At 37.7% G+C, this 27,287-nt stretch overlaps 1 protein-coding gene across 3 annotated transcripts in view; it reads left to right on the plus strand.

Annotated features, from left to right (window-relative positions):
* Positions 1-27,287, plus strand: part of LOC103352159 (disintegrin and metalloproteinase domain-containing protein 5) — a 127,139-nt gene that overhangs the window by 70,607 nt on the left and 29,245 nt on the right. For all 3 annotated transcript variants that reach the window (XM_051832399.2, XM_051832400.2, XM_070069668.1), the window contains 3 exons: positions 422-614; positions 14,830-14,925; positions 20,218-20,416. In XM_051832399.2, coding sequence (XP_051688359.2) covers positions 422-614; positions 14,830-14,925; positions 20,218-20,416 — 488 coding nt within the window. The remainder of the gene's footprint in view (positions 1-421; positions 615-14,829; positions 14,926-20,217; positions 20,417-27,287) is intronic.

The raw sequence follows: 27,287 nt of genomic DNA on the forward strand, positions 1-27,287 counted from the left end.
GGCTCCTCCATTTATTTATTTTAAAAGCAGAGTGTCACAGAGACAGAGACAGAGAGAAGTCTTTGATCTGCTGATTCACTCCCCCAAAAGGCCAAAATGGCTAGGGTCAGGCCAAGCAGGAGGCAATAGCCCAGAGTTTCATCTGGGTCTCCTACATGGGTGCAGGGGCCCAAGCACTGGTGCCATCTTTTACTGCTTTCCTAGGCACATTAGCAGGAAGCTGGTTTGGATGCATGGAGCTGGGACTTGAATTCTGATGCTCATATGGGATGCTGGCATCACAGGCAACAGCTTAACCAGGTATTCCACAATACGGTTTTCAGAATATTGCTCTTTAAAGCTATCTTGAAAACAACATATCACGGTAAATGTAGAGATATGTATCAATAATTTTTGTATTACATGAATTTTTGCATTTTAGATTCTCCAAGGGTATAAAGGATTTTAGCACCTGTAGTTTGGATGACTTTAAATATATCTCTTCACAATCTGGCCTTCACTGTCTTCAGAGTGATCCTTTTGAAATGCCAGTTTATAAGCAAGACAGACCAAGGAAAATATGTGGCAATAGTATAATGGAACTTGATGAACAGTGTGACTGTGGCAATATAAAGGTTAGTGAAAATTTTTAATTTTTTCTTAGTTTGCTATGTATGAGTAAAATAGTAATAAAAGAAGTTTAAATACCTCACTCTTTAGTAAACTAGATTTGAAAAAAAAGCTGTGATCCTTTGAGGAATATGGGAACCTTTAAATCTCCAAATTTTATTATTTGTGGATTTGGGAGAATAGGTTCTCTAGAGAGTGTTTATCCAGAAATTGTCACCTGACATTATTAAGAGTATGTATTAGCTGAACATATAAAAATTATAACCACAAAGATTATGTCAGGTGTTGAAGGAATATGCTCTTAACAATAAACAGTAACAAAAATGCATATGGATCTTATTAAACCTCTTATCCAGTGAAGTACTAAGCCTTTTAAATGTAATGTAAATTTAAATGTGTTATCTAAAAATCCCCCTCAAAAAAGACAGAAAGAAGTGTAGAAGGAGGAAAGGTTGGAGAGAGGGAGGGAGGGAGGAGGGGAATATCACTATGTTCTTAGACTTACATCTACAAATCATATTGAATCTGTTAATTCATTAAAATTAAAATAAAAAATGCTAGAAGTCAGATCACTCTGTGTGACATTAAAAACATATAAGGACATCTACAGACAATAGGCTGTAACCAATGGGACAGCAAAATGTGTTGTTTGCTGATATGTAATGGAGAAAGTCTTCTATTTCTATTCTACAAGTAATACCAATTAAATATTCTAAAATGACATAGATCACTTAAAGGAAATATCAAAAATATGAAGATGATGTAGCATCGTCAATGAGATGGCTTCCTGAAAGTGCCTAATGCTTTTACCCAATTTGAATAGTGATCAAAACAATAAATAGCAATCTGTATTTTGACCAGAGTTACTAAAGCAGAGTGTTTAAGTATAGCAAGGAAGTGGTGGAAAACTCTCAGAGCACAGAAATTCAGGATGGTCACATACAGATTAGACAGAAATATCTTGCCCCCACAGCAACATAGACAAAGTTGAGATCAGCTCAGAACCAGGAACAAATTCTCCCTGTGGAGAAAATGTAAAACAAGGCTCCCAATGGCTCCTGTCACTGCTGGAGACAACTGTAATCTTTAGTATTGAGAAGCTTGTAATCCTTGGAGGGCCTAAGCCTAGTTTAGAAGACTGCCTGAGTCTCACACAGCTGCATTACTCCAGAGAAGCATGCATTATGTACTGTTGCCAAGGTGTCTACTGCATTGTGGAACCACTGTTGGAGTACATGCTGCTTCAGGGACCAGTGGCCAGTGTATCCCTGATACTTTACCATCATTGAACCACACTCACAGACACAGTAGCATGCCATCCTCAGCAATGTGCTGCACTCCCTGTCACTTGGAAGCAAGCTACCATGTGGCTCTCAGGCTTCCATCCCAGTTGCTGCTGGGAAATTTCGGAGCCCAGGCCTAGAAGAGTAGCTCTTCCCCCAGACAGTGAGCTGATGCCACACCCTGCTCCCGAGGGAAAGAGACCCTCTGCCCTTTGTGCTGATCAGTCACAGTGCCTTGCCCTCTGGACATAGACCAGATGTTGGGAGTCTGAACTGCTGAGTTTCCTTTCCCCAACCCTGTGGAACTGAAACTGTCACTGCACTATTTCTGATGCCTCGGATCCCATGCTACAGCTGTATGCCACAATTTCAGGTCCTTGTTTTTGCAGAGTCCAGCTTCACAGGGTCTGAACCACGGCTGTTTCCCACCACTTCAGGATTAAGGATCACTAGTACATAGTACCTCCACTTCTTATACCTAAATTGCTGTATTTCCTTGTTGGCTCTGTGCCTGAAGTTACATCTGTGCTCTGCTCTCTGACTCTAAATTTAAAATTAATGAGCACAGAGTCTCTTGAGTGTTGAAGTGATATACCCTTAATATCAAAGACAATAGACAGTAATCACTGGGATAGCAAAAAAAAAAAAAAATCTGTCATTTGCTACTGTGGAATTGAGGAAATAACACAGTAATTCCAGTCTGGCATTCTAACCTCCTCAACTGGAGTCACAGCTGTGTCTCTGCCTCCAATGCATGAGATACTGAAGACTGCCTTAGTTTCCTTGTTCTAGGCTTGGCTATAGGATTGCATCAATCCATACCTAAGAGAGCGAATGTGCACTTATGTCACATGTACTCCAATGGTTAAGGAAGACACTTAGCGCAGAATCTCAGCTCCACATCCACTCTGTATTGAGCCTTGCAGCACAATACAACTGTGGCTGCTTATAGGCTGTATCACACCTGGCACTAAGAGATATCTCCTGAATTGAATTTCACCACTGTGGGTAAAATAAGAATGGGTACCTCTAAGGATCTTTCTACCAAGAATGCTATCAACTTATGGTGTCACTGTTGTTACTACAACAGTTGCTACAGCCTATGAAATGGAGGTATTTGCAGTCATCACTGCAAGTCATAACCAAAGGAGCCACACAGAGGCAACACTACTCCACCCCCCCCCAACTATAGCCAGAGTGAACAAGTACTACTCTACCAACACCATAGGGCCCCATCTGCAGCTGAAAGCCAGTGTACATGCATTTTCAGGAGGTGACTATTCTACCAGATATGTAGACATCAATGCAGAAACACAAGAAACTTGAAAAAGCAGGGAAAACTGATACCACAAAGTACCACAATAATTATCCACCATCTGACTCCAAAGTAATGGATAGTCAAAATTGCATGTAAAGAATTTAAAAATATTAACCTTAAGAAAATTCCAGGGAAGTACAGGAGAATAAGATAGACAAGTCAATGAAATCCAAAAAAACATTTCCTGATTTGAGGATTTCAACAAGGACACAGATATCATAAAAAACAAAAACATTCCTTCAAAATGAATTTTTAAATAATTAATATTAAAATAAATAATGAATTATTAAGAAATCCAATAGAGTTTCAAAAGCAGATTATATCAAACAGAAAAAAAAAATCTCTGAACTTGAAGTTGAGTGCTTTGAAATAAAAGGACCAAAAAAAGAGAGAGTGTGAAAATGGACAAAGAAAAGCTATGGCAAGCCATCTGGAAAAACATCAAGTGAACAAATTTGTATTCATGGAAAATCCCAAAAGAGAAGAAACACAGAAAGACACAGTCCCTCAACAAGGCATATTATAATTAAAATGACAAAAGAGGAAGACAAAGAGATAATTTTAGAAACAATAAGAAAATTATGATGTAATTAGCATCAAGGAGATTTCCATTAATCAGTGGATGTCTTAGTAACACCTTACAATCCAGGAGAAAAACATGATTATTTATTAAAGGTATTGAAAGAAAATATTGCCAGCCAACGTTAGCATTTTCAGGACAGCTGTTTTACAGAAACAGAGGAAGAATGAAATCTTTTTCAGACAAGCAAAAACTGAGGGGATTACTCACAACAATATTTGCCTCTCAGTAGAATCTTAGAAGAATTCTTCGAACACAAAAAGGATTGAGGTAATGTGATGTCTAAAAGAGACACATTTTAGGTTTAGGGACTAAAATAGGCTAAAAGTGAAGGGGTTGGAAAAGAATCCATCCAAAACCAAGAGTGCAGGTGTAAAGTACTTGTTAAGTCAAAAAAATATTGTCGTTACAAAGGAAGTCATTATTTAATGATAAAAAGATCAGTTCTTCAAAAGAACATATTAATAAGAGCAACTAAAAGTGGAAATTATTTTTTAATAATCACAAAGAGATAGCAATACCATAGTAGGAGTGGATTTTAAAAAGACTACTTTTGACAATGGAAAGATTAGCCAGACAAATGTGCCTAAGGAAAAAGTTCTGCATAAACTACAGGTTAAACTTGAGGTTAAGTGGGCTTGATATATACAATGTAATTTAAGTGAACTATTCACTGTTTTAGAACACAGAACAGACTAAAGAAATTCAAGAAGATTGAAGGTGCACTAGTCTTGGTTTAACTGCAAACCAATAACAGGGTCGGTACCGTGGCTCACTAGGCTAATCCTCCGCCTGCGGCGCCGGCACACCGGGTTCTAGTCCCGGTCGGGGCACCGGATTCTATCCCAGTTGCCCCTCTTCCAGGCCAGCTCTCTGCTGTGGCCCGGGAGTGCAGTGGAGGATGGCCCGAGTGCTTGGGCCCTGCATCCCATGGGAGACCAGGAGAAGCACCTGGCTCCTGCCTTCAGATCAGCGCGGTGCGCTGGCCGCAGCGCACCGGCCGCGGTGGCCATTGGAGGGTGAACCAACGGCAAAGGAAGACCTTTCTCTCTGTCTCTCTCTTTCACTGTCCACTCTGCCTGTCAAAAATAAATAAATAACCAATAACAGGAAGAATCTTGGAAAACTTACAAGCACATGGAAATTCAACAATATGTTCCTGAGCAACTAGTGATTCAAACACAGAAAAGGGAAACTTGAAAGTATCCTTTAAAAATGGCAAAGAAAATTCAACACTTTTAAACGAATGGGATGTAGCAAAGAAGTTTCTAGAAAAAAAGGTTTATGGCAATAAATTCATATATTAAAAAAAGAGCACCAGAATGTCTAGCACTACATTACATGGTGCTAGGAAAAGAATGAACCAAATCCACAGTAAGCAAAAGATAGGAAATTATACCAATCAGAAGAGGATGTAAATTGAAAAAAAAAAAAAAGTAAAACCAGAAAAAAAATCAACAAATTAAGTTTGTTTCTTTGAAAAATAAAATTAACAAATTATATCTATTTCCACTAAGGAAAAAGTAGAGGAGACTCAAATAATTTTTAAAAATTGGAAATGAAAATATAGACATTATCACAGATATCTCAGAAATAAAAAAGTAAGACTTATAATGAACAATTATATGTTAACAAGGTGGACAATCTAGAAGAAATGGCCAAAGTCCCCGAGAAAATATAACCCTCTAAAGTTTAATCAGGAAGAAATAGAAAGAGATTGAAGTAAATAAGACTTTCCATCCTCGTACAGATGGATTTATGGATGAATTCTATCAAATACTCAAATGAGAATGTAATCTTTTCAAATACTTTAAAAATTCTTCCCACCTTGGGGCCGGCACTGTGGTGTAGTGGGTAAAGCCACTGTCTGCAGTGCCAACATCCCATATGGGCACTGGTTCAAGTCCTGGCTGCTCCACTTCCGATCTAGCTCTCTGCTATGACCTGGAAAAGCAGTATAAGATGGCCCCTTGGGCACCTGCACCCATGTAGGAGACCCGGAAGAAGTTCCTGGCTCCTGGCTTCAGATCACAGAGCTCCAGCAGTTGGGCCAATTGGGGAGTGAACCAGTGGATGGAAGACCTCGCTCCCTCTCTGCTTCTCCTTCTCTCTCTGTGTAATTCTGACTTTCAAATAAATTTAAAAAAATAAATTAAAAAATCTTTTTTTTAATTTATTTGAAAGAGTTACAGAGAGAGGTAGAGGCAGAGAGAGAGAGAGATCTTCCATCCACTGGTTCACTCCCCCGATGGCCACAATGGCTGGAGCTGTGCTAATCCAAAGCCAGGAGCCAGGTGCTTCTTCCGGGTCTCCCATGCGGATGCAGGGGCCCAAGGGCTTGGGCCATCTTCTACTGTTTTCCCAGGCCATAGCAGAGAACTGGATTGGAAGTGGAGCAGCCTGGACTAGAACCAGCACCTATATGAGATACTGGATCTTCAGGCCAGGGCTTTAACCTGCTGCACCACAGCATCATCCCCATAAATAAATCTTTAAAAATTTTCTTTCTACCGAAAAAAACAGAGCTATAGAGAATATTTTCACCTACATGTTCCAAAACCAAAATCAAAGATACTGCAAAAATAAGTAAACTGTAGTCCAGTATTTATGATAAACACTGTTGCAAAATTATCACTAAAATATTAGCAAACAAAATTAAACAACATACCCAAAAAAATCATGGCCAAGTAAGATTTATTCCTGTCATGCAAGGAGGACTGCACATGCAAATCTATTAATGTGATAGGTCACATTAATAGAAGAAAAAATAATCATCTCAATTGATGACGAAAAGTCATGTGATAATGTTCACACTTGCTTCATAAAAATTCTTAATAGTTAAGCTTAATTAAAAATTTTTCACAGTAATAAAGTCCATTATGGAAAATCCATAATAGTGAAGAAAAATGAATTTTTTTCCACTAGAACACATTATAAGGCTGGTATGCTCATTGTTATCAATTTCATTAGGCATGATACTTTAAGCACAGGGAGAACAATCCATAAGAAAAAGCAACAAAAGGACTCAAAATTGTAAAGGAAGAAGTAAAATTATCTTTTACTTGCAGATGATGTGATGCTATATGTAGAAAACTCCCACTGATTCTTAAAAAAAAGATTAAAACTAAGATATGTATTTAATGAATTCATAATTTATGAAATTATAAAATTAACAATAAAAAACTAGTAACATTTCTAGATACAGATAATAACCTGCCTGAAAGATAAAGCAAGAAGATAACCCCCATTAACAATAGCGCCAAAAATATTTTGGAATAAATTAAACTCAGAGGATGAAAGATAAGTAAACTGGAAACTAGAAAACATTGTTGAAAGAAATTGAATAAAACACAAATTGGGAAAATGTTCATTGATTAGAAGAATTAGGCTTATAAAAATGTTTATGCTATAAAAAGCAATATACTGATTCAAAACAATCTGTATTAAAGTTCTAATTTCATTGTCATAAAAATAGAATAAAAAGTAAATTTCATATGTAACTACAAAAATTATGAAGAACCAATGAAATATTGAGAAGCAAAGCTACAGGTATCACAGTTCATGATTTAAAATTTTATTACAAGAATGTCATAATTGAAATAGTATGATACTTACATAAAAACACAAACAAAGATCGGTTGAACAGAATGGAGAGACCAGAATTACAATCAGACATACCTGGACAGCTAATTTTGAACAAGGACAATGAGAAGAGACAACAGAGATATAATATTCTTTTCAATAAATGCTGTGTGGGAAACTGGATTCCCATGTGGAATAAAAAAGTGAAATCAGATTCCTATCTCATATCATATAGAAAAGAGAACACAGAATGAATAATAATAATAATAAAGTAAACATAAGATCTGAAACCATAAAACTCCTAGAAGAGAATACAGTGGCAAAGCTTTCTGATAATGAGCATGGCAATGATTTCTTTATATTACACCAAAAACACAGATACAAAAGCAAAAATAAACAAATGGGATTATATCAGACTTAAAAGCTTCAGTACAGTAAAGGAAACAACAATATGAAAAACGCAACCTACAAGTAGGGAAATTGTTTGCAAAACACTAATGTGTTAAGGAGCAATATCCAGGGGCTGGTGCTGTATATAGTATATTAAGCCTCTGCTTAATATACTTAATATAGTATATTAAGTATACTAATTAATTATAAGTAATTAAGTGTAAGTATATTAATATACTTAATATAGTATATTAAGCCCCATATGTGCTGGCATCACATATGGGTATCACTTGGAGTCCTGACTGCTCCTCTTCTGATTCAGCTCCTTGCTAAAGGCCTGGGGAAGAAGTGGAATGCTTGGGTCCAAATGCTTGGGTCCCTGCCACCCATGTGGGAGACCTGGAAAGAGCTCCTAGCTCCTGGCTTTGAATTGTCCCAACTCCAGCTGTTGCAGCCATTTGGGGAGTGAACCTACAATGGAAGACCCATCCATGTGTCTTTCCTCTCTCTTTCTGTAACTTGGCCTCTCAAATAAATAAATAACTTTTTTTAAAAAAGGAGCAATATCCAAATTTATGAAAAGTGCTTACAAGTCAATAGCAGATGGGGCTGGCGCTGTGGCTCACTTGGTTAATTCTCCACCTGCGGCACCAGCATCCAATGTGGTCGCCGGGTTCTAGTCCCAGTTGCTCCTCTTCCAGTCCAGCTCTCTGCTGTGACCTGGGAGGGCAGGGGAGGATGGCCCAAGTGTTTGGGCTCCTGCACCTGCATGGGAGACCAGGAGAAAGCACCTGGCTCCTGGCTTCAGATCAGCAAAGCGCCGGCCGAAGTGGCCATTTGGGGAGTAAACCAACGGAAAGAAGGCCTTTCTCTCTGTCTCTCTCTCTCACTGTCTATAACTCTACCTGTCAAATAAATAAATAAATAAATAAATAACAAGTCAATAGCAGAAACAAAAAATAACCATATTAGAAATGGGGAATGTCTAAAAGATATTTCTCCAAAGAAGACATAAAAAATGATCTATAGTTATAGAGAAAGTTACTCAACTGCACTGGTCATCATGGGAATTCAAATTGAACCCACTGCATGCTATCACATCACACTAGTTAGGGACAGCTATTTTTTTTAAACTTTTATTTAATAAATATAAATTTCCAAAGTACAACTTTCGAATTATAGTGGTTTTCCCACCCTATAACCTCCCTCCCACCCGCAACCATCCCATCACCCAATCCCTCTCCCATCCCATTCTTCATCATGATTCATTTTCAATAATCTTAATATATAGAAGATCAACTTAGTATCTACTAAGTAAAGATTTCAACAGACTGCTCCTGCAAAGACACACAAAGTATAGAATACTGTTTGGGTAATTGTTTTACCATTAATTCGCATAGCACAACACATTAAGGACAGAGATCCTACATGGGGAGTAGGTGCACAGTGACTCCCGTTGTTGATTTAACAATTGACACTCTTATTTATGACGTCATTAGTCACCCAAGGCTTTTGTCATGAGCTTCCAAGACTATGGAAACCAATTGAGTTCAACAACTCTGATCTTGTTTAGACAAGGCCACATTTAAAGTGGAAGTTCTATCCTCCCTTCAGAGAAAGGTACTGCCTTCTTTGATGGCCTGTTCTTCCCACTAGGATCTCACTCACAGAGATTTTTCAGTTAGGTCATTTTTTATTTTTTTTGCCACAGAATCTTGGCTTCCCATGCCTGTGAAACTCTCATGGTTGTTTTAGCCAGATCCAAATGCCTTAAGGGCTGATTCTGAGGCCAGAGTGCTGTTTAGGGCATTTGCCATTCTATGAGTCTGCTGCACATCCTGCTTCCCATGTTGGATCATTCTCTCCTTTTTAATTCTATCAAGTATTATTTGCAGACACTGGTCTTATTTATGTAATCCCTTTGACACTTAATTCTATCTTACTGATCAGTTATGAACTTAAACTGATCACTTTAACAAGTAAGATAGCATGTCAAATTGATGGGATTGAATTGGAATACCCTGGAATATTTCTGTCTCTACTGTTAGGGGTAAGTCTGAGTGAACATGTGCCGAACTATACATAATTTCCCTTTCTTATTCCCACTCTTACATCTAACAGGGATTGCTTTTCAGTTAAATTTAAACCACTAAGAATAATTGTGTGTTAATGAAAGAGTCCAAACAATGGTACTAAGTAGAAAAAAAAAATACTAAAAGGAATAAAATAGTAAGTTGTTCCTCGACAGTCAGGACAAGGGCTGATCAAGACATTGTTCCTTCTAGTGTCCATTTCACTTCAACAGGTTTCCTTTTAGGTGTTCAGTTAGTTGTCATCGATCAGGGAGAACATATGAGATTTGTCCCTTTGGGACTGGCTTACTTCACTCAGCATGATGTTTTCCAGATTCCTCTATTTTGTTGCACATGACTGGACTTCATATTTTTGTACTGCTATAGAGTATTCTCTAGAATACATACACATAATTTCTTTATCCAGTTTACTGTTGATGGGCATTTAGGTTGATTCCAGGTCTAGGCTATCGTAAATTGTGCTGCAATAAACATTAGGGTGCAGACGGCTTTTTTGTTTGCCAACTTAATTTCCTTTGGGTAGATTCCAAGGAGTGGGATGGCTGGGTTTTATGGTAGAGTTATATTCAGGTTTCTGAGCAATCTCCAAACTGACTTCCGTGGTGGCTTTACCAGTTTGCATTCCCACCAACAGTGGGTTAGTGTCCCTTTTTCCCCACATCCACGCCAGCATCTGTTGTTGGCAGATTTCTGTATGTAAGCCATTCTAACCAGGGAGAGGTGAAAACTCATTATGGTTTTGATTTGCATTTCCCTGATTGCTAGTGATCCTGAACATTTTTTCATGTGCCTGTTGGCCATTTGGATTTCCTCTTTTGAAAAATGTCTATTGAGGTCCTTGGCCCATCTCTTAAGTGGGTTGTTTGTTTTGTTGTTGTAGAGTTTCTTGATCTCTTTGAAGATTCTGGTTATTAATCCTTTATCTGTTGCATAGTTTGCAAATATTTTTCCCATTCTGTCAGTTGCCTCTTCACTTTCCTGACTATTTCTTTTGCCGTACAGAAACTTCTCAATTTGATGCAATCCCAATAGTTGATTTTGGCTTTGACTGCCTGTGCTTCTGGGGTCTTTTCCAAGAAGTCATTGCCTGTGCCTATATCTTGAAGGGTTTCTCCAATGTTCTCTAATAATTTGATGGTGTCGGGTCATAGATTTAGATCTTTAATCCATGTTGAGTGGATTTTTGTGTAAGGTGTAAGATGGGGGAATATCTTCATGCTTCTGCATGTGGAAATCCAGTTTTCCTAGCACCATTTGTTGAATAGACTGTCCTTACTCCAGGAATTGGTTTCAGATCCTTGATCAAATATAAGTTGGCTGTAGATGTTTGGGTTGATTTCTGGTGTTTCTGTTCTGTTCCATTGGTCTATCCATCTGTTTCTGTACCAGTACCATGCTGTTTTGATTACAACTGCCCTGTAGTATGACCTGAAATCTGGTCTTGTGATGCCTCCAGCTTTGTTTTTGTTGTACAAGATTGCCTTAGCTATTCGAGGTCTCCTGTGTCTCCATATGAATTTCAGCACCATTTTTTCCAGATCTGAGAAGAATGTCTTTGGTATTTTGATTGGTATCACATTGAATCTGTAAATTGCTTCTGGGAGAGTGGACATTTTGATGATATTGATTCTTCCAATCCATGAGCATGGAAGATTTTTCCATTTTTTGGTATCTTCTTCTATTTCTTTCTTTAAGATTTTGTAATTCTCACTGCAGAGATCTTTAATGTTCTTGGTTAGGTTTATTCCAAGGTATTTGATTGTTTTTTGTAGCTACTGTGAATGGGATTGATCTTAGAAGTTCTTCCTCAGCTGTGCATTGCCTGGGTATACAAAGGCTGTTGATTTTTGTGCACTGAGTTTATATCCTACTACTTTGCCAAACTCTTCTATGAGTTCTGATAGTCTCTTAGTAGAGTTCTTTGGATCCCCTAAATAAAGAAACATAACACCTGCAAAGAGGGATACTTTGACTTCTTCCTGCCCAATTTGGATCCCTTTAATTTCTTTTTCTTGCCTAATGGCTCTGGCTAAAACTTCCAGACCTATATTGAATAGCAGTGGTGAGAGTGGGCATTCTTGTCTGATACCAGATCTCAGTGGAAATGCTTCCAATTTTTCCCCATTCAATAGGATGCTGGCCGTGGGTTTTTCATAAATTGTTTTGATTGTATTGAGGAATGTTCAAAATTTTACACAATTTGCTTAGAGTTTTCATCATGAAAGGGTGTTGTATTTTATTGAATGCTTTCTCTGCATCTATTGAGATAATCATACAGTTTTTCCTCTGCTGTTTGTTAGTGTGTTGTGTCACATTGTTTTTTGAACATTGAACCATCCCTGCATACCAGGGATAAATCCCACTTGGTCTGGGTGGATGATCTTCCTTATGACGTGTTGTATTCTATTGGCCAGATTTTATTGAGGATTTTTGAGTCTATGTTCATCAGGGAAATTGGTCTGTAGTTCTCTTTCTCTGCTACATCTTTTTTCTGGTTTAGTACTTAAGGTTATAAATTTAACGTGTGTGAAACTTACTATATTTTAAAAATAGCTGTAACAACACCAGTCATATATGAATATATCATGGTACTTCAAATAAGTTTATGTGAAAGATGGAGTTAAGAAATGCTTATTTTAGCACAAAATTTTCTATATACATGTGTAGTTTTCTAATACACATTTCCATGAACTTTTAAGAGACTCTTTGTATTATCATTGTAAAACAGAAACCAGACAGGGCAGATAAAACAAAAATTCTCCCTTTGTATCCATCACTTCTAGCTGTTAGAAAACTATTGTTTTCAGTTTTGTGTCTAGCTTTCCAGAGGTTACATATTTACAGATGTATGTGTCCATTGATATGGAATGTAATTCTGTGTAGAGTTTTTGGGCATACATATTACGATGTCCTATGAGTTTTTCTGCAACTTGCTTTTGTTACCCAGCAGTTTATACATAGCATCAAAATGTGTCACTAAAAAAATAAAGTTAGAAATGAATTTACTTAGTGCATTGAAATAAAGCTCTAGATAAATAACATTAAGATGGCTGGAATATCTCTAATATTTTACAAGTAGAAAAATATACTTCTAAATTACCTGCAGTTATATAAGTTACTATGAAAATTAGACACATCAAATTACATGAGTATGGCTATAACCATATTTAGATAGAAATGTATAGACGTTGACATTAGAAAAGGAAAATTAAAGAAAAACAAATATTTTAAGTGTTCATTTCAAAATGTTGAGAAAATTTGATCCCTTGGAAAAATCTAAAAAATGAAAAATTTCAGAAGACATTGATCAGACCAAACCCAAAAAGAAGCTTTGAAAATCAATATAAGGATTGAAAAAGAGAAAACAACTCAGAGCCTAAAACTTGAAGAACAATTGATGTTAATAAAACAAGTACCCAATGAAAACAGTAAATCTGAATCTTCTTAGACCTAGTAAATAGTTACATATGCATTTTATAAACTTCTCATAAAAAGACTTTCCTAGTTTGTTACTTTAATCAAGTTTAATCCTTCTGAAGCAATAGTCTAATTTCTTTCAAAATAAATTCCTCATTTTGTGAAGCCACTGTAATCCTGATACAAAAAAAAAAAAACCCTCATGAAAGCCATAAAAAGGAAAAGTAGGGGCTGGCATTGTGGCACAGCAGGTAAAGCTGGCATCTGCAGCCCCAGCATACCATATGGGCGCCGGTTGGAGTCCCAGCTGCTCCACTTCCAATCCAGCTCTCTGCTATGGCCTGGGAAAGCAGTAATAGATGACCCAGGTCCTTGGGTCCTTGCACCTGTATGGGAGACCCGGAAGAATTTCCTGGCTCCTGGCTTCCGATCTGTGCAGCTCTGACCGTTGCGACCAATTGGAGAGTGAACCACCAGATGGAAGACCTCTCTCTCTCTCTCTCTCTCTCTCTCTCTCTCTCTCTCTCTTTGCCTCTCCTTCTCTCTCTGTGTAACTCTGACTTTCAAATAAATAAATAAATCTTTAAAAAAGGAAAACTAGTAGCCTGATTTACTCATCCACCTAGAAAGAGAAAATTCTAAATAAATGTCAACAAGATAAATCTGGACCTAATCCATAAAGGTAAGCTTGATTTGCTTTTTGATCATAAATCAGCTTTATTCCTCATCATGAAAGAAAGAAAAAGTTGTGTGATGGATCCAATATATAAATGGACAATTTGAGAAAATCAAACGTTCATTCACAAATTTTCTAGTGCAGTGTTCTTCAATAGAACATTCTGTTCTCACGAAATGTTTTTCTATGTTATCTAACAAATCACCCATTAGTCACATATGTCTGTCTAGCTAAGACTGAGGAATTGAGTTATTTAATTTCATTTAAATTTAAAGTACACATGGCTAGTGTTGATCATATTGAACGATGCAGGTGTAGAATGTCAACTTTTTCATTTTTTCTCCAAGTGTGGTGAAGAATTCAAGTAAAAGGAGCAAGTATAGTAAACATTTGTGATTTTGTGGCAAATTCTTTATTTAACTTTGGAATTTATTTGGGCATAAATCTGCCAGGTGCAATTTATTATTACCAGCAAGAATACAATAAAATATTTGAATAAAATGGTATTGAAAGTATCTAATGACTGTTTTCTCTAGCTTCATTCTATAGTATTGTTCAACTTATACAAAATATAGTGAGACAACACATTCCTTTTTTAAATTTTTAAAATGTTATTTAAGTTATGCAAGTTTCATGTATTTCATATATACAGAATTAGGAACATAGTGATACTTCCCACTCTACCTTCCCTCCCACCCAACACATATTTATTTTCTAACTACTGAATGAGATGTTGGTTTCTGTAAGTCTCATACAAAGAATGAGATTACTGAAACTATGAAAGTAAGACAAGTTGTATTCTCTGTAAATTAGTCTGTTACAGTTTTTTGTAAATTTGTCCAGTCATACATGATTAAGTAACACTTCACATTTCTTTATAGAACTGTACACATAAAAAATGCTGTGACCCTACAACTTGTACATTGAAATCCGGTAAACAATGTGGCTCTGGAGACTGCTGTACAAAAGATTGTAAGGTAAGGGGCAATGTGTATTTTGTAACATCTCAGCATTACAATGAATTAAATGTCTTCAATATTTTTTCAAATACCCAAACAACGTTGGAGCCACTCCCACATTTGAGTCTACTAAGCAATCTATCATTTTATGTACTCCCACATGTATAACTGCATTTTTAAATCTCTCACCTTGATTTCCCACTTCTTTTCTCTAAATTTTTTTTTCTTATTTCTTCATTTGAAGGGCAGAAATACAGACACACACACACACACACAAACACACACACACACACACACATAGTGGAGAGAAAGGAAGAAAGAAATCTTCCATCTACTGGTTCATTCCTTAGATGCCTGCAGCAGCTGGGGCCATGCAAGGAGCTGAGACCTCAGTTCGAAACTCCCTCTGGTTGGCAGGGGCTAAACAACGTGAGGCATCACTTGCTGCCCCCCACAGTGTGATTAAAAAAAAATTGCAGGGCCAGCGCCACGGCTCACTAGGCTAATCCTCTGCCTTGCGGCACCGGCACACCGGGTTCTAGTCCCGGTCGGGGCGCCGGATTCTGTCCCGGTTGCCCCTCTTCCAGGCCAGCTCTCTGCCATGGCCAGGGAGTGCAGTGGAGGATGGCCCAAGTCCTTGGGCCCTGCACCCTATGGGAGACCAGGAGAAGCACCTGGCTCCTGCCATCGGATCAGTGCGCTGCGGCCATTGCAGGGTGAACCAATGGCAAAGGAAGACCTTTCTCTCTCTCTCTCTCTCTCTGTCCACTCTGCCTGTCCAAAAAAAAAAAAAAATTGCAGGAAGAATGCACCCAAACACTCTGATATAAGGGACAAGCATCCCAAGTGGTGCCCAATGCCTGCATGGACTTCCCATTTCTGTGCTTAATTACAAGTCTTTCTGTGTTTTATGTTGTCTCCACGATCAACATATACCTGAACTAACACCCTTGAGGACTTAGTTTCTAATAATAGTCTATCTCTTCTGCACTCAAGAGTTGGATAACATTAGTAACAGAGAAACACAGTGATTTGAACATATTTGTAAGCCACAGGGAACATCTACTAAGATGATAACTTGAAAGGTTTTAAAGTAAGAATATTGAAATGATGGAAATACGATCCAATGTATGATTGAAGTGTGCTACCTCTAAAACGGAAAAGTAAGTTTATAGATGTGCTATTGAAATGATGTCTCGTTATGACACAGTAAAAAAAACAAATGGAATTGGAATGCAGTAGTCGCCCCTTTATCAAGGTCCCCAGTATATACCTAAAACTGGGTAGTATGAAATCATGCCATCTGAAAACTGAGACAGTTACAAAGTTACGTTCTGTCAGGTAGGTAGTATACACAGCATGAATATCCTGGACCAAGGTATGATTGATTCATACTCTGGGATGGGAGGGATTTGAGATATTTCATTGTGCTGCTCAGATTTGGCCCAAAAATTTAAGATTATTTCTGGAAATACAGTCCATCTCTTCTATTTCTTTTTGAGTGATCTTTGGTACTTAGTATCTGTTATTTATGGTATAATCTAAACTGTGAAATTAATTGACATAATGATTTATAATATATCCTTGTCTTTTTAATATATAAACTTTTTAAAGATTTATTTATTTGAAAGACAGAGAGAGAGGTAGAGCCAGAGAGACAGAGAGGACTTCCATCTGCTGGTTCACTCCCCAAATGACTGCAATGGCCAGAACTGAGCTGATATGAAGCCAGGAGCCACGAGCTTCTTCTGGATATCCCATGTGGGTGCAGGGGCCCAAAGGCTTGGACCATTTACTACTGCTTTCCCAGGCCCTAGCAGAGAGCTGCATTGGAAGTGCCACATCGCTGCTACCCCCCTGCCCCAAGTAATGTCTTAACTGCTGCTCTACACTCATGCCTCTTCACTAAAATTTAAACATATTTCATTACTTATGCTCAGACTTCTGCATGTCTTTATGTGTGTATGTTTTGAAGCCAATGTAATGTACAGTCATTCCCCAAAAGTTCTTATGACTTACACACACCCTCAAAAGTTTAACTTGATTTAAAGCAAATCCCATTACGATTTCCATTATTGGATACAATGCAGTTTAAATTATACACACTAACAACACTTTTAAACAAACTGACATCCAGTACCCCAATTCATGCCATATTTATAGGACATTGCCAATTTTTTTGACATTGCTCTACCAAAGGAAGATATCTTTTGAGTGAATAAACCATATTCACATATTATGAGGGATATATAAGCAAGTCTGTTTGAGGCTACTGAGGAAGACATGATTCTCATTAGTCCCTGGGCCCACCAGTGGGAAGTTTTGTAGCCCAAACTATAAGTTTTCTGATATACCCAGTACTTTCTTACTGCTGGTGAAGTCATAAACCCATTCATACCTGGTCTGCCCGTGGAGAAGAAAACGAGCCTTGGTTGAAATAAGATGTAGACACATTGAGAGCCTTGCAAAAAAGAATGAATAAAGTAGGAGGAAAAATTCAAAGCAGGATAATTTTAAAGTTATGGATTTCTTTGGAATCTAATCAGAGAGATAAGAAATCTTTCAAATACATAGTCTGTGTTTATGCTCCCTGAACAACACAATGAAATTGATAGAATTTAACCCTAGTCACTGTGTAAGCATATGTTTTGAAAATTCTACACCACACTAAAAAACTGCAGAAGAAAAACCATATGATTATCTCAATAGATGCAGAGAAAGCATTCAATAAAATACAACACCCTTTCATGATGAAAACTCTAAGCAAATTGTGTAAAATTTTGAACATTCCTCAATACAATCAAAACAATTTATGAAAAACCCATGGCCAGCATCCTATTGAATGGGGAAAAATTGGAAGCATTTCCACTGAGATCTGGTATCAGACAAGAATGCCCACTCTCACCACTGCTATTCAATATAGGTCTGGAAGTTTTAGCCAGAGCCATTAGGCAAGAAAAAGAAATTAAAGGGATCCAAATTGGGCAGGAAGAAGTCAAAGTATCCCTCTTTGCAGGTGTTATGTTTCTTTATTTAGGGGATCCAAAGAACTCTACTAAGAGACTATCAGAACTCATAGAAGAGTTTGGCAAAGTAGTAGGATATAAACTCAGTGCACAAAAATCAACAGCCTTTGTATACCCAGGCAATGCACAGCTGAGGAAGAACTTCTAAGATCAATCCCATTCACAGTAGCTACAAAAAACAATCAAATACCTTGGAATAAACCTAACCAAGAACATTAAAGATCTCTGCAGTGAGAATTACAAAATCTTAAAGAAAGAAATAGAAGAAGATACCAAAAAATGGAAAAATCTTCCATGCTCATGGATTGGAAGAATCAATATCATCAAAATGTCCACTCTCCCAGAAGCAATTTACAGATTCAATGTGATACCAATCAAAATACCAAAGACATTCTTCTCAGATCTGGAAAAAATGGTGCTGAAATTCATGTGGAGACACAGGAGACCTCGAATAGCTAAGGCAATCTTGTACAACAAAAACAAAGCTGGAGGCATCACAAGACCAGATTTCAGGTCATACTACAGGGCAGTTGTAATCAAAACAGCATGGTACTGGTACAGAAACAGATGGATAGACCAATGGAACAGAACAGAAACACCAGAAATCAACCCAAACATCTACAGCCAACTTATATTTGATCAAGGATCTGAAACCAATTCCTGGAGTAAGGACAGTCTATTCAACAAATGGTGCTAGGAAAACTGGATTTCCACATGCAGAAGCATGAAGATATTCCCCCATCTTACACCTTACACAAAAATCCACTCAACATGGATTAAAGATCTAAATCTATGACCTGACACCATCAAATTATTAGAGAACATTGGAGAAACCCTTCAAGATATAGGCACAGGCAGTGACTTCTTGGAAAAGACCCCAGAAGCACAGGCAGTCAAAGCCAAAATCAACTATTGGGATTGCATCAAATTGAGAAGTTTCTGTACGGCAAAAGAAATAGTCAGGAAAGTGAAGAGGCAACTGACAGAATGGGAAAAATATTTGCAAACTATGCAACAGATAAAGGATTAATAACCAGAATCTTCAAAGAAATCAAGAGACTCTACAACAACAAAACAAACAACCCACTTAAGAGATGGGCCAAGGACCTCAATAGACATTTTTCAAAAGGGGACATCCAAATGGCCAATAGGCACATGAGAAAATGTTCAGGCTCACTAGCAACTGCAACTTGCTTATGTCCCAAGTGACACCAACCCTCCCACAGCTGGTCATAGGGCACCATTGTGTCTTGGATTTGGGAAGAAAGGGAGAGAGAGATACACTGCCTTTTTTTTCTCCCTCTGGGTGAGCATTCATCCTGTTCTCTTCAATGTTCTGGGCTGGACTCAAAGACAGTGTAGTCCACTAGGCTCTCCCTCCACCTGCATCAACAGTGGTGGGGGCTGTGCAGTCTGACCTCAGCTTGCTCACCAGAGCAGTGCTTTCTCTGGATCCAAGCTGCTGGGTCCTTTGTTGTGTCGCAGGACCTCCCACTGCAGTTTTCCCTGCAATTTTTCCCTGAGAGTGCACTTTCTCCACTTTTTTTCTACTAATTTCGTCGAGCCTAGATCAGATTACCCTGTCACTGTTCTGCCATCTTGGAACCCCCACTTTGTGATGGGATTCTTCTTTGCAGCCTTTGTCTCTGCTATTGAGGATTTTTTTATTATTATTTTTACTGTGTGTTGAATTTTTTACTTAGTGAAGGGTTACATTTGTGATGATAAAATAAACTGAAGCACAACATTGTAAAAAGTAAATGAAATCATAAGAAAGGGAGGAGTGAGAAAGGTGGGAGATGGTTGAGAAGGAGGGTTAGGGTATAAAGTATCACTGCTTTACATCTGTATATATGAAATACATAAAATAAATATAAATATAAAATAATTATAAAAATCTCCTTTTAAACATATCTACATTTAAAAATGTTTACCATATGGACTCATTTTGAAGATTGTTGCTGATTTCTGCATTATGACTGATGGACTGAGAAATCATAAGCTTCTAGTGTGAACATAGCTATAATGGGTTAGAAGAAACATATTTCATTAACTCCATTTTCTATCATTCTTTCATTTCTGTAATTGTACTTATCTTTGAATTCCTAGCTTTTCTACTGACCATTACCCAATTTTTTTAATACACAAGAAATTGAATCATCTAAATCTGTTTGCCTTAAGCAGTTAATAAGATGATTGTCTTATTGCTGTTAACAGTTTGGAGACAAAAAAAATGAAGTATCATCAATATGTAACCTTATCTTAAATTCCTATTCCCTCCTAGGTAAAACCAATGGGTGTAAAATGTAGGGACCCTGTTGATAAACAATGTGATTTCCCTGAATTTTGCAATGGGCGGCTCCCAAACTGTATGCCTGACACTTATGTGCGCAATGGAGAATACTGTGATGGCGGTGATTCCTTCTGTCATGATGGACTTTGCAGATCCACCACAAGGCAGTGTAAAGCGTTAATTGGAGGCGGTAATGACCATAATTTTTTTTCTTAATTACTAAAGTCTGATTATTCCAAGGTCTATTATTTAATTCTCTAGGAAAAAAATCTAAACTTGATTTTTCAGCTGAGTCTTGCCTAGTGTTTATCAGTATTAAAAGAAGTCGTAATTTACCTTATTTTAAAAAACAAAACAAAAAGAATTTATGTAGTGTTTATGTTCACAAAAGGAAGACACCTCAAAGGGAAATCAGACTTTTTGTAATATTGTATAGAATTTGTTATGATGGGGTCTAATTCAAACTGAAGGGAAATAAGGACTTTTATTAGAGTAAAGGAGGGCTAGTCAGGGATTAGACAGGCTTGAAAGTGCTTGCTGGTGAACGAAGGCATCGGCTCACAACCAGTCGAGTCTGGTTTGATAGTTTTTTGGTTTTGTGTTTTTTTTTTTTTTTTTTTTTTTTTTTTTGTAGATCAGCACCTTGGTTCACTCAAATACAGATCCTCCTGCACACAACTGAAATTTTTTTTTTTTTCCAGTCCTCACATTAGGCAGTCTTTAACCAGGTCATAGGAGAGCCCTCTATGTATTGGCTGGATTGTATAACTGCCAGGAATTGAAGAAGAAGTGAGACTGAATTTTTGGTGGTGGTGGTTATTACGCTTTTTCTCAGTTTTTCCATCAGAATCATTAGCTGCAACTTGTGGCATGACATCAGCTATAGAATAGTATTTGAAATAAAACTGAGATATACACAAATGATCAGTAAAATTAGGAGAATTAAAAAAGTAGTTCAAAATAATGGTCTAATTTCCCTACAAGTAGAGCCAGCACTTGGTTTTGTGTATTTAAAAGCCCTCTGTGGGACCTACAAGGTATAGGTGCAACAGTGTTCTCCTCAGACAGCATACATGTCTTCCTGGAGCCAAATGTTACATCTAAAGTATCATTATTTCAAAACCATATCTCTATCTATAGTCCTATTGATCAGCAGTCAATACATCTAAGATATGAACAGTCTGCCTCTATCAATCAGTTTCTTTGTACTTATTTTCTGGAGAATGCTCCCACTTTGCAAGCCTGCCATGGACCTTGGGAGTAAAGGAAGGGTGTCAAAAATGTTTTCCCTCAATGATTCTGTATTTCTACCTAGGTTAACTCCAATTATTTGAATAGATCATATATGGCCTTTAAGCAGAATTTCCCTTTAAGTAGTAAATTTGATATAATTCTGAAGGATGTATTAGTTTTGCAAGATCAAACCAACATAGGATTTACTACAAAAGGCAATAAAGATCTTACATTACAGACATAACAAATCATTGTATGCTACCAACTTGTTGGATTCTGGTCAAAACATACTGATGAAGTTGCTGTATTCAAATACATAGCCGTGTACCAAGCAACAACATGTAAAGAAATGTACAGATTTATGCAGTGAAGCACCTTGATTTTAAGTGTTAAAAAATTTAGACCAGTGAAGAAGATATTTCGACTGGAAATGTACCACTTCTAAGTTACTTTTGTTTTGGTTAAAGTCTAGTTCTTTCATTTCTGAAAACAGAGAAACTTCCTATTGTTGGAATAATATAAAATGATTTTAATGTCTTTGGTCATTGTTTTGTGGTGATATTTACCCTCTAGAAGGTGGAAATCTCATTGATTATAAAGTCACATACTCTACTAGAGGTCAATTTTATCAGATTGAGTTGTATATCACCTAAATGAATCTGAGTGCTTACTCAACAGGTATATGAGTTTCTTAACCTCCGAGAAATTAATATTTTAGGCCAATTATTAATTTCTGGTATCAGGGTAAGAAACCGTCCTGTGTATTGTAGGATGTTTAACAGTATCCATGTCCTCTGCTCAATACACAAAATACCTGGAAGCATTTTGGTTCTCACAGCTGGAGTGGAGTTGATACTGGTTTGTAGTAGGTAATGGCTACAGATGCTTCTGAACATCCTACAGTACTTCAAAGCACTATGTCAGCAGTGCCAGGGCTGAGATTCCTTTCTCTAGAGAGAGCCACAAGTTTGGCTAATTCAGTGCCTTGAGATTCTAAAAAGGATTGATTTCCACATTGATGTACATACAGCAATTGCACCATCAACCTGGTGTTGTCTTTTTTTCAATGAAAAGTTTTAAAATTTGTTTTCATTGTATTTGAATTGCAGAGGTGGGGAGAGAAGGAGAGAGGAAGAAGAAAGAGAGAGAGATAGAGAAATAGAGAAAGGAGAGACAGAAAAAAGAAAGGAGAAAGAGAAAGAGAGAGAGAGTGCACTTTCATCTTCTTATCTGCTCATTCACTCGCGAAATGCCTGCAGCAGCAAGAACCAGGTCAGGCAAAATCCAGGAGCCCAGACCTTAATCCAGGTATCCTACTTTGGTGGCAAGGACCTTACTACTTGCGCCAACACCTGCCACCTTCCATGGTGTACATTAGTGGGAACATGGATCAGAAGCAGAGTAACCAGGATTTGATCCAGGCACTCCCATTGGGATGCAGGCATTCCAGGAGGTGACTTAACCATTGGACCATGCGCTTACTCCATCCTGATTCAACTTTAACATATTATGATCCATCAAAACAATTTTGGATCTGTAACATTTATGGAAGTGTCCTGAAGTTTGGCTCTATGTGTAGATATTTTCTAGACTATAAAAATATGCTAAGTATGGAATTATAAATGACTTGCTGGATTATGGATAGTTATATGGGGGTAAATCAAAAATATGTTATAATCATTTGATCAGCTATCAAAATAAGTTCAGAGTATTCAGTGAGTCATGATACTTATACATCATGCAACAGAATAAAAATTTAAATCTAATTCCTGTTTGAGGCCTAAGGATATTTCATTTTGTTTAGTGGAAGCTACAATGCTGTTAAATTAAGAAACAGGTTATAACAGGTCATGGATCTTTGATGAAAACTAGGTAGTTGTATAAATACCCCTAGAATATAACTTAAAGTTTAGTAAGCATAGAAACTGACATTTATGGTAATCTGAAAAACCCAGAAAAGGTGTTTACTGAAGGGTACATTGAGGTAGTGTCTTAGTCTGTTTTTGTTGCTGTAAAAATGCAACAGGGGCCAACACTTGCAGCACAGCAGATTAAAGCCCCAGACTGCATCGCCGGCATCCCATATGGATGCTGGTTCAAGTCCTGGCTGCTCCACTTCCAATCTAGCATTCTGCTATGGCTTGGGAAGGCAGCAGAAGATGGCCCAAGTGCTTGGGCCTTTGCACTTGCATGGGAGTCCTGGAGGAAGTTCCTGGCTCCTGACTGTGGATTGGAGCAGCTCCAGCCATTTCGGCCATCTGGGGAGTGAACCAGTTGGTGGAAGGATGGAAGACCTCTCTCTCTCTCTCTCTGTATGTGTGTGTGTGTGTCTCTCTCTCTGCCTCTGCAACTCTGCCTTTGAAATAAATAAAATCTTTTTAAAAAATGCAATGAAGGCTGGGTACTTTACAAAGGAAAGAAGTTTATTTAGCTCATGATTCTGATCAATGGGATGTCCAAAATCACAGGTTTTGTGTCAGCTGCATAATAACATGTCAAAAGACATCATGTGGTAGGAGCACATGCAAGGCATCAAATAAGAAGGGAGAAAGTAAGAGGCTGAGGAAAAACCATGCTTACTGTTGTATAATAACCTTCTCTGGAGGAAAGTAATTCTCTCTTCTGAGACATAGAATAATCTATAGGACCAGTAGATCCCTTCAGGAGGGGAGTTATCAATGCACAAAAATCAACAGCCTTTGTATACACAGACAATGCCATGGCTGAGGAAGAACTTCTAAGATCAATCCCATTCACAATAGCTACAAAAACAATCAAATACCTTGGAATAAACTTAACCAAGGACGTTAAAGATCTCTACGATGAAAATTACAAAACCTTAAAGAAAGAAATAGAAGAGGATACCAAGAAATGGAAAAATCTTCCATGCTCATGGATTGGAAGAATCAATATCATCAAAATGTCCATTCTCCCAAAAGCAATTTATAGATTCAATGCAATACCAATCAAGATACCGAAGACCTTCTTCTCAGATCTGGAAAAAATGGTGCTGAAATTTATATGGAGGCACAAGAGACCTCGAATAGCTAAAGCACTCTTGTACAACAAAAACAAAGCTGGAGGCATCACAAGACCAGATTTCAGGTCATACTACAGGGCAGTTGTAATCAGAACAGCATGGCACTGGTACAGAAACAGATGGGTAGACCAATGGAACAGAATTGAAACACCAGAAATCAACCCAAACATCTACAGCCAACTTATATTTGATCAAGGATATAAAACTAATTCCTGGAGCAAGGACAGTCTATTCAATAAATGGTGCTGGGAAAATTGGATTTCCACGTGCAGAATCATGAAGCAAGACCCCTACCTTACACCTTACACAAAAATCCATTCAACATGTATTAAAGACCTAAATCTACGACCTGACACCATCAAGTTATTAGAGAACATTGGAGAAACCCTGCAAAATATTGGCACAGGCAAAGAATTTCTGGAAAAGACCCAGGAGGCACAGGCAGTCAAAGCCAAAATCAACTATTGGGATTGCCTCAAATTGAGAAGTTTCTGTACTGCAAAAGAAACAGTCAGGAGAGTGAAGAGACAACCGACAGAATGGGAAAAATATTAGCAAACTGTGCAACAGATAAAGGGTTAATAACCAGAATCTACAAAGAGATCAAGAAACTCCACAAAAACAAAACTAACAACCCACTGAAGAGATAGGCCAAGGACCTCAATAGACATTTTTCAAAAGAGGAAATCCAAATGGCCAACAGGCACATGAAAAAATGTTCAAGGTCACTAGCAATCAGGGAAATGCAAATCAAAACCACAATGAGGTTTCACCTCACCCCAGTTAGAATGGCTCACATTCAGAAATCTACCAACAATAGATACTGGAGAGGATATGGGGAAAAAGGGACACTAACCCACTGTTGGTAGGAACGCAAACTGGTTAAGCCACTATGGAAGTCAGTCTGGAGATTCCTCAGAAACCTGAATATAACCCTGCCATTCGACCCAGCCATCTCATTCCTTGGAATTTACCCAAAGGAATTTAAATTGGCAAACAAAAAAGCGGTCTGCACCCTAATGTTTATTGCAGCTCAATTCACAATAGCTAAGACCTGGAACCAACCTAAATGCCCATCAACGGTAGACTGGATAAAGAAATTATGGGATATGTACTCTTTAGAATACTATACCGCAGTAAGAAACAAGAAAATCCAGTCATTTGCAACAACATGGAGGAATCTGGAACACATCATGCTGAGTGAAATAAGCCAGTCCCAAAGGGACAAATACCATATGTTCTCCCTGATCGGTGACAACTGACTGAACACCAAAAAGGAAACCTGTTGAAGTGAAATGGACACTATGAGAAACGGTGACTTGATCAGCATAGCCCTGACTGTTAATGAACAACTTAATACATTATCCCTCTTAGTAGTTTTTTTTTTTGTCTCTTCTACATAATATGACTAGTTTAATTCTGTAATTAATACACAGTTTTTCTTAAGGGTTGAAATTTAACTGAAATGTGATCCCTGTTAAACATAAGAGTAGGAATAAGAGAGGGAAGAGATGTATAATTTGGGACATGCTCAAGCTGACTTGCCCCAAATGGTAGAGTTAGAAACATACCACGGGATTCCAATTTAATCCCATCAAGGTGGCATGTACCAATGCCATCTCACCAGTCCAAGTGATCAATTTCAGTTCACAATTGATCATAATGAAAGGACTAAGAGTCAAAGGAAGCACATAAACAAGTCTAGTACCTGCTAATACTAACTGATAGAATAAATAAAGGGGAGAGTTATCCAACATGGGAAGTGAGATACTCAGCAGACTCATAGAATGGTGGATGTCCTAAACAGCACTCTGGCCTCAGAATCAGTCCTAAAGGCATTCCGATCTGGCTGAAAAGCCCATGAGAGTATTTCTGGCAAAAAAAAACAAAAAAACAAAAAAAAAACACACAAACCCTAAATGAAAGATCTCTGTGAGTGAGATCCCAGTGGAAAGAACAGGTCTTCAAAGAAGGAGGTACCTTTCTCTGAAGGGAGGAGAGAACCTCCACTTTGATTATGACCTTGTCTAAACAAGATAAGAGTCGGTGAACTCAAAAGGCTTCCATAGCCTTGGAAACTCATGACTGGAGCATGGGGAGATTACTGATGCCATAACAGGAGTGTCAATTTGTAAAGTCAACAACAGGAGTCACTGTGCACTTACTCCTCATGTAGGATCTCAGTCCTTAATGTGCTGTACATTGAGACTTAATGCTATAATGAGTACTCAAACAGTATATTTCCCTTTGTGTTTCTATGGGGGTGCAAACTGTTGAAATCTTTACTTAATGTATACTAAACTGATCTTCTGTAAAAAAAAAAAAAGAAGAAATTATCAATTCCCAACTTGACTCTCACTGGGATTAAACATGACAATAGGTCTGATCTGATTTCATCATCATTTAAAAAATCATCTATTATTTTTCACATTATGTTTGTGTGGGAGCAAACTGTTGAAATCTTTACTTAATGTATGCTAAACTGATCTTCTGTATATTAAGATAATCGAAAATGAATCTTGATGTGAATGGAAGGGGAGAGGGAGTGGGAAAGGGGAGGGATGCAGGTGGGAGAGACGATATGGGGGGGAAGCCATTGTAATCCATAAGCCGTACTTTGGAAATTTATATTTATTAAATAAAAGTTAAAAAAAGACACCTCTTAAAGGTCCTACCACCTGCCAATACCATTACTCTGAGGACCAGGCACCCAGATCTTGAACCTTTGGAAGACAAACCATGCTCTGGGAATCAAATATGGTGGTAAAGCACTGAGTTACAAAACCCA

Source organism: Oryctolagus cuniculus, chromosome 2 (assembly GCF_964237555.1).
Source record: "Oryctolagus cuniculus chromosome 2, mOryCun1.1, whole genome shotgun sequence".
Lineage (NCBI taxonomy): Eukaryota > Metazoa > Chordata > Mammalia > Lagomorpha > Leporidae > Oryctolagus > Oryctolagus cuniculus.